At 41.0% G+C, this 12,103-nt stretch overlaps 2 protein-coding genes across 6 annotated transcripts in view; one reads left to right on the plus strand and one right to left on the minus strand.

The window, feature by feature from the left end:
- nolo (no long nerve cord) overlaps window positions 1–6,988 on the minus strand; it is an 86,330-nt gene extending 79,342 nt beyond the window's left edge. For 3 of the 5 annotated variants that reach the window (XM_032437681.2, XM_070209390.1, XM_070209391.1), the window contains exons 1-2: window positions 6,055–6,121; window positions 4,276–5,232 (exon numbers count right to left, since the gene is read on the minus strand). The gene's annotated coding sequence lies outside the window, so the exon portion shown is untranslated. Of the gene's footprint in view, window positions 1–4,275; window positions 5,451–6,054; window positions 6,122–6,855 lie in introns of those variants that run through there. The other 2 variants (XM_002051031.4, XM_015172625.3) reach the window with 2 other exon arrangements.
- Window positions 6,989–7,061: 73 nt separating this feature from the next.
- Window positions 7,062–11,607, plus strand: eEF2 (eukaryotic translation elongation factor 2). Its single transcript, XM_002051029.4, has 5 exons — window positions 7,062–7,209; window positions 7,767–7,981; window positions 8,050–8,577; window positions 9,535–10,231; window positions 10,305–11,607. Exons 1-5 carry the CDS (start codon window positions 7,207–7,209, stop codon window positions 11,394–11,396), a joined length of 2,535 nt encoding a protein of 844 aa, XP_002051065.1. The 5' UTR covers window positions 7,062–7,206; the 3' UTR covers window positions 11,397–11,607.
- The last annotated feature ends 496 nt before the right edge of the window (window positions 11,608–12,103 follow it).

Below are 12,103 nucleotides of genomic sequence, written 5' to 3' on the forward strand. Positions count from 1 at the left end.
CAATTTGGGAAGAGCTCGAATTTGTGAAAGCCCAATATGTCAATATCAAATATGGTAAATCTATTCATGTACTATATTTAAAATGTTATAGGTTTGTCGAATATTCTGTATTTAAATATTTGAGCAAAATTGTGTTGTAATCGAAATTGTTCAGAAAACATATTAGAGCTACAATATAATAAGTCTCAAAAACTGTTTTATATGTTCAAACCGATTTAAACACATAAATAAAAATTAACCTTAAGTGTTGAAATGTTTTAACTTAATATTTAAATCAAACTTCAGAACCTAAATAAAATATGTATAACAGCCAAAACGCAGAGAAAAACTATATAGAACAGCCTACTGCCACTAAAAATGTTGCAAGCATGTGTAAGAAGAAGTCGTAGAAGAAGAAATATAGAGAAATGAAAATTTTTTGTTAACCAATAAATTATTTAGCATGTATAAATCACAGGGGGCAGGCGAAAGGCCGCACGAAACTTGCGCTGAAAACATGTTAAAGCCATTCAAAGATTTATTTCGAGATGCTGCTCGAGAGGCTGAAGCGCGTGAAGAGCCCGAGAGATGCCAAGGAACAGGAGTCAGACTGGAGCGGAACTAAAAGGGCTGTACAGGCAGATGGAGAGAGCGAGAGAGAGAGGGAGGGAGAAAGCAATAAAGCATGAAAGAAAGAAATGAGTAGGCAAAGTTTCGTGGCTGTTAACGCTTTTTATTTTAATTTTCACTCGTTACAGAAGATTTCCAAGCGCAATGACGACTGCCGAGTGCCAGTTGCCAGTCGGACTGAATATGTGTCAGGCCAGGGCTGAGCTGGGCTGAACGAGGGGAAGCAGCAGGTACCACTAGCAATTCCACCCTGCCCCCAATCAACACCAGCACCACACACACACACACACACACACACAACACATCCGCCACTTGGCTGCCCAGACAACTTAAGCGAAACTTTGCCAGCGAACGGCGTCTCGCTGAATCACTTAAATTTGTATACTCTGTACGCAACAAAAGTGTGCACAAAAAGGGTATAACACAGTTGTGCAAGCCCTGCCAACTGAAGTGTCTATTTTGGAGTTTAACTCGAATTCGGTATTAATTTATCATTTTATTTAAATTTCTCATAGATCTTGTTTATAAATAAACTGTTTTGGAAATTTTCTAGAAATTTGAATTATTTCGAAATGAAATGAATCACATTTGAAATATTTGAATCAGACTATATAAAGTTACGATTATTTCTCAAATCGGGATGATTTTTATAATTATAATAAAATTGAATTCGTTAATTAAATTTAATTAAATTACATTTTTATAATTTATTTATGCAATAATAATATTTAAATATTGAAAATGTCAGACTATAAAAAGCTACATTTTTTCTCAAATTGGAATTCATTTTGGTTCGAAAAAGTGTTTTTCTAAATAGGGTCAAAATAAATAGAAAATAAAATTTGATTCGCGTACTAAATATAATTAAATATTATATGATTATAAATTTGCAATTAAATTTTTGTTTTAGCCCAATTTTTATTTTTATGAGCTGCAAGTTTGAGCTATAAGCTCTTGAGTTTTTGTGAAAACTATTTTTATTATAATAATTATTATTAAGTTAAGAAGCTTCTAAGGACACTTCGGTCCATGTTACAGGATATCACCTAGTCGTGCAGGCTAACAGTTTGTTGTTAGAACCGTCTGTTGGGCTGCATGTACTGCTGGGGCTGCTGTTTGGACTGCTGCTCTTTGATTTCGTGGCAGCTTTTAAGTGTTTAACTTCAGCAAATGCCGCCGAGCAGCGAAATGGCGCACACAACGCACAACTTTCTTTATGCCGGCTCATAATTTACTGGCCTGCCCGGTTCTAGTTTCAGGACTTCATTTCTATGTCTGGATCGGTCTGCTTGAGTGTCTGTTAAGCAGTTGCATTAAGGCCGCAGAACTTCGTTATGCTGGAGTTGTATTCGGGATTTCTTTTATGAGACACAATCAAATTATTACTTAAAATCAGAAGTGGAGCAAAAGAGCGCCAAAAAATCATTACGAGTGCGCATTAAGCACTTGAAATGGAGTCCCGAAAAAACATTTCAAATGTGCCAAGTGGGTGTCTATGACTTCTATAGAAGTGACAAGGACGAAGCAGCTTGAAAATCAATTGCTTTTTTAGATCTAATATGAGAATACCTAAGCCTAACGTAACGGCAATTACTAACCAACTCAATAACTGTACATTTAACTAGTTTTATGAGCGATGCAGCCTCTCTAAGTGATTCTCACAAAGTCAACTTTAGCGGAAAACATTGATCAGATGAAAGCTTTAATTTAACGCCTTTCGAAAAACACTTTGCGGATGCGAAAAGCTTTCTAGCCAAGTGTTGTTAAGTTGTTCCTTTTAGCACATATTAAAAAGAAACCCCCCCCCCCGAAGACAATAACAGCTACCTTAAAGTATCCAGCCGTATTGTAGCACACCTAAAAGCTTTATACATGCACTTAAAGGTCTTTACGATTTTGGGAATAACAGTTTGTTTATTTTGAACTTTTAACAGCAACAAAAAATGTTACCCGCTCAAGAGCTGAGAAAACAAACGTTTTGGCCCCAATAAACGCATAAATATGGCAGCTGCTTGAGACCAATCGAAATCGTCATAAAGTATGAGTACTGTAAAGTCAAAACTCCCCCGCATCCCACCGTTTGCTGTTGTACACAAAGCTTAATAATAAAGGCAGCTAATCTGAGGCACACACACGTCGCACACACGCACAAGTTGACAGAATTCTTTTATAAAAATTTCCGCACACAATAGACGCATTATGTCTGCCGTTTGTGTGGCCGTTTTAAGTAAATTATAAAGAATTAAAGAATTTTAAAGTCGAATTCGCAAAACCCAACAGAGACAAAAATGTTGCAGCCATGCATTACCGACTACGCAATGCTCTACAATTTCAATACATTGTCTAAACCGAATACACGCGTGCATACTACAGTGAACACGCTCGCAACGGACACTACTATTTTTGGGCGGACATCCCCATTGGGCAAACCTTATCCTCCTCAGCCATTTTGAATTAGGCCACCCATTCCCTCCATTAGCCGGACACTCTTCTTGAACGGAATCGGGTAATTACTCGACATTCGCTGTCCACCCAAGGGAGCTTTTACTGTATACTTGTAATAGATATTTTTTTATAAAATTATGTTTATCTATGGCAACAAAAGTGGGAAAGATTTCGATTTATTTTTTGACTTTTTTTAATACTATTTTTGCAGTTTTTTGTTAAAGCTAATAATAAGATTATTTAGATTAATCTTTGAAGAGAATTTTAAACTGATTTAAACAACTGCGCCCATATACTCTCTTTCAGTTCGTGAACAGTGTGGGATAAATATTCAAAAGTCAACGACTGCCAGACGGTCACACTGGCAGACGTGCCAGACAAGGACTGGCCGCCAGGAAGTTGAAGGAAGCGCACACAATGTGGGAATGTCATTTTGCTTTAGACTGTCACAGATCTTTGTTTGTGTCTGTGTGCAAAGACCTTTCGTTGTAGTTGCCCTCCCCCTCCCTCCCTTTTACCGCATTTTGCAAACTGTCATTTTGCCCCTCTCCCGCATCTTTTCTCATTGTGCAAAGTGCTGCTCTGCCGTGTTACATTTGCAAAGGTAAAACCGAACATCCTCTCTGTCAATTGGAACTGATTGCGACGCGTCGTCCTGCGGTTGTTCATTAATGTTTCTTCCTATGTTTAGTTTGTCGAGGCATTTGTTAGCTAAGCTTCAGATCAGGGATCCTTGACTCGAAATATATATATCATATATTTGAGCTTACTTAGAAAAACACGCGACAGAATAGACAGAACTTTACCTTCATATATATGCATACGGCCTTCCCATCGTCCATTCCCTTCAGGTTAACATTTGCTTAATTTATAAGTACTTTTGTTTATGTTGTTGTTGTTGTTCTATGTTTGCTTATTAAATTCGCATGAAATACAAAACTTACACACACACACATACAAAGTAAATTCATAAATTCTTTTGAAATTCAATACTCTCTCTGTGTTTCTTTTTCTCTCTCTCTCACACACACAGAAGCGCACACAAATCAAGCTGCTGAACTAGACACAGCGACGCTTAAATAGAATTCCAATGAAGCTATTAAATAAAAATCTCAGCAGGGACCACAGCGCTCTTAACTTAAAATTAATTACAATTAAGCAAAGAAAAAAGTACGAAGAGAAGAAAAGAGTAAAAAAGAGGCCAAAAGCCGGGCAACTTACAACAGTCACGAGTTGAAAGACTAACACGCTAAGCGCTTCGCATTAAATCCAAAAGAGCGTCTCAGTCGCTGTCGCAGTCGCAGTCGCAGTTCGCAGTCGCCGCACAAAATTTAACACTAACTGCGCTGCCGGCGGCAATGGCGGCTGCTGTTGCTGCTGCTAATCCACTTTTACTGTTCTTCCGCTCACTCCTACACCAATACACACGTATTTACATGACACATGCACGCACACATGTATGTGCAAAGGTAGCGTCGGCGACGCTGCAATTTTTATTTTTATTTTTTTATTTTTTTTATTTTGCACGCTGCGCTTTTGTTGTTTGTGGTTTTTGTTGTTGTTGTTGCTGTAGTTGCTGCTCAGCTGCTGCGCTGCCGCTGCCGCTGCCGCTGCCTGGCGCTTCTCGCACTGATTGTTACACACTAAAATCGAATTAAACTTGTGCGCCGTGCAGTTGTTGTCCCCCCTTGCAGTTGTTGTAGCTGTTCGTTTTGTTGTTGTTCCGCTTGTTGTTGCTTTATTTTTGCCGCACTCTCCACACAACTTTCGCTCTAACTTTTACTTTGTTTGCAGCGCAGGACACGTATACAAAAAATAAAAGGACGCACAGCGTAAAAAACTTTTAAAAACGTGCAATTTTTTGTTGTTGTTCTGCTTCCGTCTCTGCTTCTGCCTCTACTACTTTTCAGCTTCTTCTCTTTTGGCTGCTGCAAGCGCGCAGCGAAGCGAACGCGCAAAAAGGATTTTCTAATAAGAAACGCGACAAAAGTTGGACGATGCGATCAACGGCGCGACGGTCGTAGCGGGATTTATCCCATTTTCATTTTGTTGAATTTATCGTAATTATTTTTTATTGTTTATCCTTTGTTGTTGGTTCCAGATCAAAGGGAAAAGGTGCCACGAAACTTTTTAAGGTCTGCAATTTTCTGCGGCTGATAAATCAGTTTGTTTTATGCGCTTTAAGAATTAAAATTCCATTTAAAGTGTAATTATTCTCGTATTTTATGAGTTTGCCCCTTTATTTGGCTAGCTTGTGCGAATATTCCAATTAGATCAGATAATTAAAAGCTTTCGGCTAATGCTCTTCTAGGGAAATTTTCTCTTTGGATTTACCGGCTACACTTTACATTATGTCAAAGGAATTCAAACTATATTTCTCTTTTAGTCTCGAAACAAATGTTATTCTTTATGATTTTTAAGTTATTTAAATCGAAGTTCTTTAAATAATGATTCAATTTATAAATCAGTTCCTTGCATTAGATTTTAATGTCTGACAATTTGATATATATATTTTATTTATCTCTTTATTTATTTTAATTTATATATGTTTTTATTTATTTATAATAAATATAAATGTATTTTCTGATAATTTTTTTCTTTTAATTTAATGCGTTTTGCAAAACTCCCATAAAAATACTCTAATAGTGAAATTCCCAACAATTGCAGCCTAAAAATATCCTAAATGTTCATTAACTTCCTTTTTAATAGAATTTCCCTTTGAACTCGCTCTTCGAATATTCTCTTTCACAATCGGGAAAACTGATCTTCACTATTCTCTTTTATGATTTTTTAACATTCCATGTTGGCATCCAATTGGAATGTTCGCACAAGCTATTTCAGTCCATTTATATTTTTTAATTTTTATATAAATTTTCTAATGAATTTATTTTTTATGCACTGCCGCATCCTTAAAATGCCACACACACACACACACTTCGCACAACAGCAATACACGGACGTGTGTGTGTGCCTTTCAGTTAATCGGAGCTTTCGTTTTACCGCTAGCACAAACCGTACGCACAGAAAATCACTTGAAAACTGTTCGGCCGACGCGTCGGATGTGCCCGAACTGGCGGCCAGCACCACAGCCAATGATGTTGCGACAACATTGTTGCTGCAACGTGTTGCGTTGCAACGAGCCGAAGACGCTAGTTGTTGTTGTTGTGGGTGGCAGCAATGTTGCTGCAATCGGTTTGAGTGAAAATGGGCTGCAGCTCATGCAGGCTTGTCACGAACATGTTTGAGCTGGTTTGCGACAGTTTTGCAGTCACTGTGGTGAGTATAAGCTGAGCAACATATAGAAATGTTGCTAAACAGTCGCAAGGGAGGTCAAATAATATCTTAATGCGAGCAATTCTTGTCTTATAATCAAGTTATAATTGTTAACAGCCAAACAATAGTCAATAATGACTCAACAAGTTTTTTCTTTATGTGCGTGGGTGGGGCAGAAAATGTTTGCTGTGCTCCCTTCACGCCTGGCAAACAATTTGGGGAAAAGCGTTTAAGCCGCAGACAAATTGAGCAATTAGGCTGGAAAATTGTTTATGCCGTAGTAAATGTGCTAGATCAATATCTATAAATCGTAAACAAAAGTTAATTGTTGTCATTACAACAAAAAAAAAATTGTATGTTAACACATACATACGCATTTACATATTGCACGTAGAAGGGAATGCATTTACATACACATGCACATGCTTATGCATGTATGTGTGTATGTACATACATATATGCATATGAACTATATTTTCAGCGTACATAAACCTGTTATAATCAAAGGATCAAATAAAACACACTCACCCGAACACCTTTTCAATGGCAAAGCAATCTTTTCGAATCGAATACAGTATACACATATTTCCACAAGTCAAATATTTTCATAAATTTTTTAATTTTCATTTTAATTGCGCGCGAGCCACAAGCACATTTTTCTTCGCATACGGTCGCACTGAGTGAATCGTTTATATCGATAGTGTACGCAACAATAACGATAGCTGCAAGAAACCGAACATCGAGTGCTACTATCGATAACGCATTAGCTGGCCGTTCCGTCTCTAGCACAGCGACGTTGCCCGTTCTTTCCTGTCGATACGCCAGTGCAGGCGTGTAGTGTTTTTAAAGTTGGTCCAAGCAAATCAATAAACATCCAAAATGGTAGGTGCCAATAATACCAAATAATTGCAGCAAATGCAGGCGAATCAAACGCCGCAGTCAAGTGCATCGTAATTTTGTTTGTGTGTGTGGCAGACAACTGCATTAAATGATGCGCAAAAAACTGCAGACGTGACAGTCTACCTGTGAATGTGTGTGTTTGCGTGTGTGTGAGTGAGGCAATGGTGAAATGCAAGACAAAGAAAATAGCTCAAGGGGCCGTCGCAATGACGTATGCAGCTATTACAAAAAAAGAAAAATAGAACATTCCTAAAATGTGACCAGATGTTTGCTCAATGCAAGTGTGAGTGATTATATGTATATATATAAGAGCTGGCTTGTAAAAGTTTTGCCAGCTAAGTGGTTTTTGGTTCTATTCTAACCTCACAAAATATCACATCGCCTGAGCTCAATATGTGTGTTTGCATTTGTATGTGTGTGTATGGGCAGCAAACGCCATTTTTAATCGGAGCTCAGCTACTCTCACGGCTTACAGTTGATTTTCATGCAGTTTATCAAAGTTTTCTCATGACTTTCTCTTTTCATGGTGTCGTTTATAGGTCAACTTCACCGTCGACGAAATCCGTGGCCTGATGGACAAGAAGCGTAATATACGCAACATGTCCGTCATCGCTCACGTCGATCATGGCAAATCCACCTTGACCGATTCGCTTGTGTCCAAGGCTGGTATCATTGCCGGCGCCAAGGCTGGTGAGACGCGTTTCACCGATACGCGCAAGGATGAGCAGGAGCGTTGCATTACCATCAAGTCAACGTAAGGCGTTTGATCACAAACTAACCACGCCCTCAAAACCTAATATTTCCCATTTTATATTGCTTCAGTGCCATCTCCATGTACTTTGAGGTCGAGGACAAGGATCTGGTCTTCATTACGCAAGCCGATCAGCGTGAAAAGGAGTGCAAGGGTTTCTTGATCAATCTGATCGATTCACCCGGTCACGTTGATTTCTCCTCTGAGGTGACCGCTGCCCTCCGTGTCACCGACGGCGCCCTCGTTGTCGTGGATTGCGTTTCCGGTGTGTGCGTGCAAACGGAAACTGTGCTGCGTCAGGCTATTGCCGAGCGTATCAAGCCCATTCTGTTCATGAACAAGATGGATCGCGCTCTGCTGGAGCTGCAATTGGACGCTGAGGAGCTCTACCAGACTTTCCAGCGTATTGTGGAGAACGTGAACGTCATCATTGCCACCTACAACGACGATGGCGGTCCAATGGGTGAGGTGCGTGTGGATCCCAGCAAGGGTTCCGTCGGTTTCGGTTCCGGCCTCCACGGCTGGGCCTTCACCCTCAAGCAGTTCTCCGAGATGTACTCCGAGAAGTTCAAGATTGATGTTGTCAAGCTAATGAACCGGTAAGAATCGCCGCGTATTAACATAACTGCAACCCATTTGCTTGCTTTTAGCACAAAACGTGTGACGCTGAGCGTGCGACTTCTTTTGATCGCTGCCTCCCCTTCAAAGGGCGACAGCTTCGCTAGAACCGCGCGTGCTGACGGCGCCACAAGTGCAACAATAATAAAAGCAGATTAAAATTGAAGACGCGGCCGAAACGCTGCACCGGAACCGCTTTCCTAATGTTCCAACGGTGCATTTGCTAAGGCAGCGACTCGACAAATTTACCCAAAATAATTTTAGACATATTCAGATAACTGTAATCTATATGTTTACCATGTTTACATTTTGGATTAATTTACTATTGCTCCAGCTATATTAGAAATAACTTTTCCTTATGAGATTTATTTAGAGAGTCGCAGAATATTACTGAGTATTTTTACCCAATCAATGTTTTTTTTTTAATTGGAATTTGAAAAGTGATCTATTTATATTACTCGCGCATGGCAACACATTGTTGTCTTGCGTCATCCGCGTCAGGGGCTGTGTTGATCTTTACCCAAGAAATGGTATCGCATAATAATGAAAACTGATATTTTGCTTGAGAGCAAAGAAACTGAGACTTATGTAAACAGGCAACAATTTAAAAGAATTTTAGTATTAAAACACACATCAAAATTAGAACAAATTGAAAATAAATATATGTATATGCTAATTTTCAATAGAAAGAAAAACGATGTACATGCAAACAAAAAATATTTACAATAATTAAGAAAAGTATCTGAAGAAGAAAAAATTGTTATTTGCACTTACCTAAGATACTCGAATATTAAGAGAAATGCCAAATGATAATTTCTGAAATGAAAACAAATAGAATATTGTATTAAGTTAGAGTAACTAAAGCAGCTCCTAAATGCTAAAGGTTAAAAATGTAAAAAAAAAACTTGCAAACTTAATTTTCATTCTATTTCTTGCAGTCTGTGGGGTGAGAACTTCTTCAATGCCAAGACCAAGAAATGGCAGAAGCAAAAGGAGGTGGACAACAAGCGATCCTTCTGCATGTACATTCTGGATCCCATCTACAAGGTGTTCGATGCCATCATGAACTACAAGAAGGAGGAGATCAACACGCTGCTGGAGAAGATCGGCGTGACCCTGAAGCACGAGGATAAGGACAAGGATGGTAAGGCTTTGCTGAAGACCGTGATGCGCACCTGGCTGCCAGCCGGTGAGGCCTTGCTTCAGATGATTGCCATCCATTTGCCCTCGCCCGTGGTTGCCCAGAAGTACCGTATGGAGATGCTGTACGAGGGTCCTCATGATGATGAGGCTGCCGTAGCTGTCAAGAACTGCGATCCCGATGGTCCATTGATGATGTACATCTCCAAGATGGTACCGACCTCCGATAAGGGACGTTTCTATGCCTTCGGCCGTGTGTTCTCCGGCAAGGTGGCCACCGGCCAGAAGTGCCGCATCATGGGCCCCAACTACACACCCGGCAAGAAGGAGGATCTGTATGAGAAGGCCATTCAGCGTACCATCCTGATGATGGGTCGCTATGTGGAGGCTATTGAGGATGTGCCCTCGGGTAACATTTGCGGTCTGGTCGGTGTCGATCAGTTCCTGGTCAAGACCGGTACCATCACTACCTTCAAGGATGCCCACAACATGAAGGTAAATAGAATAACAGCTCGCATCTCCGAAAAGATAACCTGACTAAAATCTCTTTCAATTTCCCAATTGCCAGGTGATGAAGTTCTCCGTGTCGCCTGTGGTGCGTGTCGCCGTGGAGCCCAAGAACCCTGCCGATTTGCCCAAACTGGTGGAGGGTCTGAAGCGTCTGGCCAAGTCCGATCCTATGGTGCAATGTATCATTGAGGAGTCCGGTGAGCACATCATTGCCGGTGCCGGTGAATTGCATTTGGAAATTTGCCTTAAGGATCTGGAGGAGGATCACGCTTGCATCCCCCTGAAGAAGTCCGATCCTGTGGTCTCCTATCGTGAAACCGTCTGTGAGGAGTCCAACCAGATGTGCTTGTCCAAGTCTCCCAACAAGCACAATCGTCTGCTCATGAAGGCTCTGCCCATGCCCGACGGTCTGCCCGAAGATATTGATAACGGTGAAGTCAGCTCCAAGGATGATTTCAAGGTGCGCGCCCGTTATTTGGCCGAGAAATACGATTACGATGTGACTGAGGCCCGTAAGATCTGGTGCTTCGGCCCCGATGGTACCGGACCCAACTTCATCCTCGACTGCACCAAGTCCGTGCAGTACCTCAACGAAATCAAGGACTCTGTTGTCGCTGGCTTCCAGTGGGCCTCCAAGGAGGGCATCATGGCCGATGAGAATCTGCGTGGCGTTCGCTTCAACATCTATGACGTCACCCTACACGCTGACGCCATCCATCGCGGCGGTGGCCAGATCATTCCCACCACCCGTCGTTGCCTGTACGCCGCTGCCATTACAGCCGGCCCTCGCCTGATGGAGCCCGTCTATCTGTGCGAGATTCAGTGCCCCGAAGTCGCCGTTGGCGGCATCTATGGTGTGCTGAACAGACGTCGTGGCCATGTCTTCGAGGAGAACCAGGTCGTTGGCACACCCATGTTCGTTGTCAAGGCTTATCTGCCTGTCAACGAGTCGTTCGGCTTCACCGCCGATCTGCGCTCCAACACCGGCGGCCAGGCCTTCCCACAGTGCGTGTTCGACCATTGGCAGGTGCTGCCCGGTGACCCGTGCGAGCCATCCAGCAAGCCCTACCAGATTGTCCAGGACACCCGTAAGCGTAAGGGTCTCAAGGAGGGTCTGCCCGATCTGTCTCAGTATTTGGACAAGTTGTAAGCGACTCCAACTTGGGGCTCAACGGGCTGCAGCTGGCTAATAACAGGCATGTGGTGGAACGATCAAAAATGCAACAACAACAACAATAACATCGCAAAGGTCGCTGTGGCCGCTGGCAGCGTTTAAGAAACACACACAACATTAAAGAAATTTTGATGATTATTAATTGTATAACAGTAAACAACAAAAATAAATCAACTAAATGATTATACTTAAGTTTATATAAAACAAAACAAAAAAAAACAAAAACAAATACATAGAGAGCACTTAGAATGTGCTCGAAACATAAACAAAAATAGAAACAAAAGCGAGGGGGCATCTATTGCAGATACAAAGAGGAGAGATACAATCCGTGAGCTGTTTCCAATCAGAAATATAGCCAAGAGCAATAAGCATGCTTGATGTTAAGTGGACGCTGTTAGCGTTAAGCACGTTAAATTAACGCCGCTGTTAAGCCAACAGAATTTTGAATGTTATGGCTTAACGTCGCAATGTTAGCTACAGCTCGGTTTTTGTGCAGTAAATTGTTGACAAAAGGCTACAATCTGAACTGTTAACTCCAAATCTGTTTAAAATGAAGATTCATATACATTTTAAGCATTTTATCAAACCGGGGCTGTTCTAAACAAAAATAACAACTGTTTTACCAGCTAACATGCCGAGCCTAGCTAAATTGAGCAACACTATTCTGTTAAGTCCGTAACAGC

The sequence above is a fragment of the Drosophila virilis genome, chromosome 4 (assembly GCF_030788295.1).
Source record: "Drosophila virilis strain 15010-1051.87 chromosome 4, Dvir_AGI_RSII-ME, whole genome shotgun sequence".
Lineage (NCBI taxonomy): Eukaryota > Metazoa > Arthropoda > Insecta > Diptera > Drosophilidae > Drosophila > Drosophila virilis.

What these genes read in the sequence shown, in the direction of transcription:
- eEF2 (XM_002051029.4), top strand. An exon ending in TGCATTACCATCAAGTCAAC is followed by an intron (nt 7,982 to 8,049) that starts GTAAGGCGTTTG and finishes ATATTGCTTCAG; the next exon opens with TGCCATCTCCATGTACTTTG. An exon ending in GTTGTCAAGCTAATGAACCG is followed by an intron (nt 8,578 to 9,534) that starts GTAAGAATCGCC and finishes TATTTCTTGCAG; the next exon opens with TCTGTGGGGTGAGAACTTCT.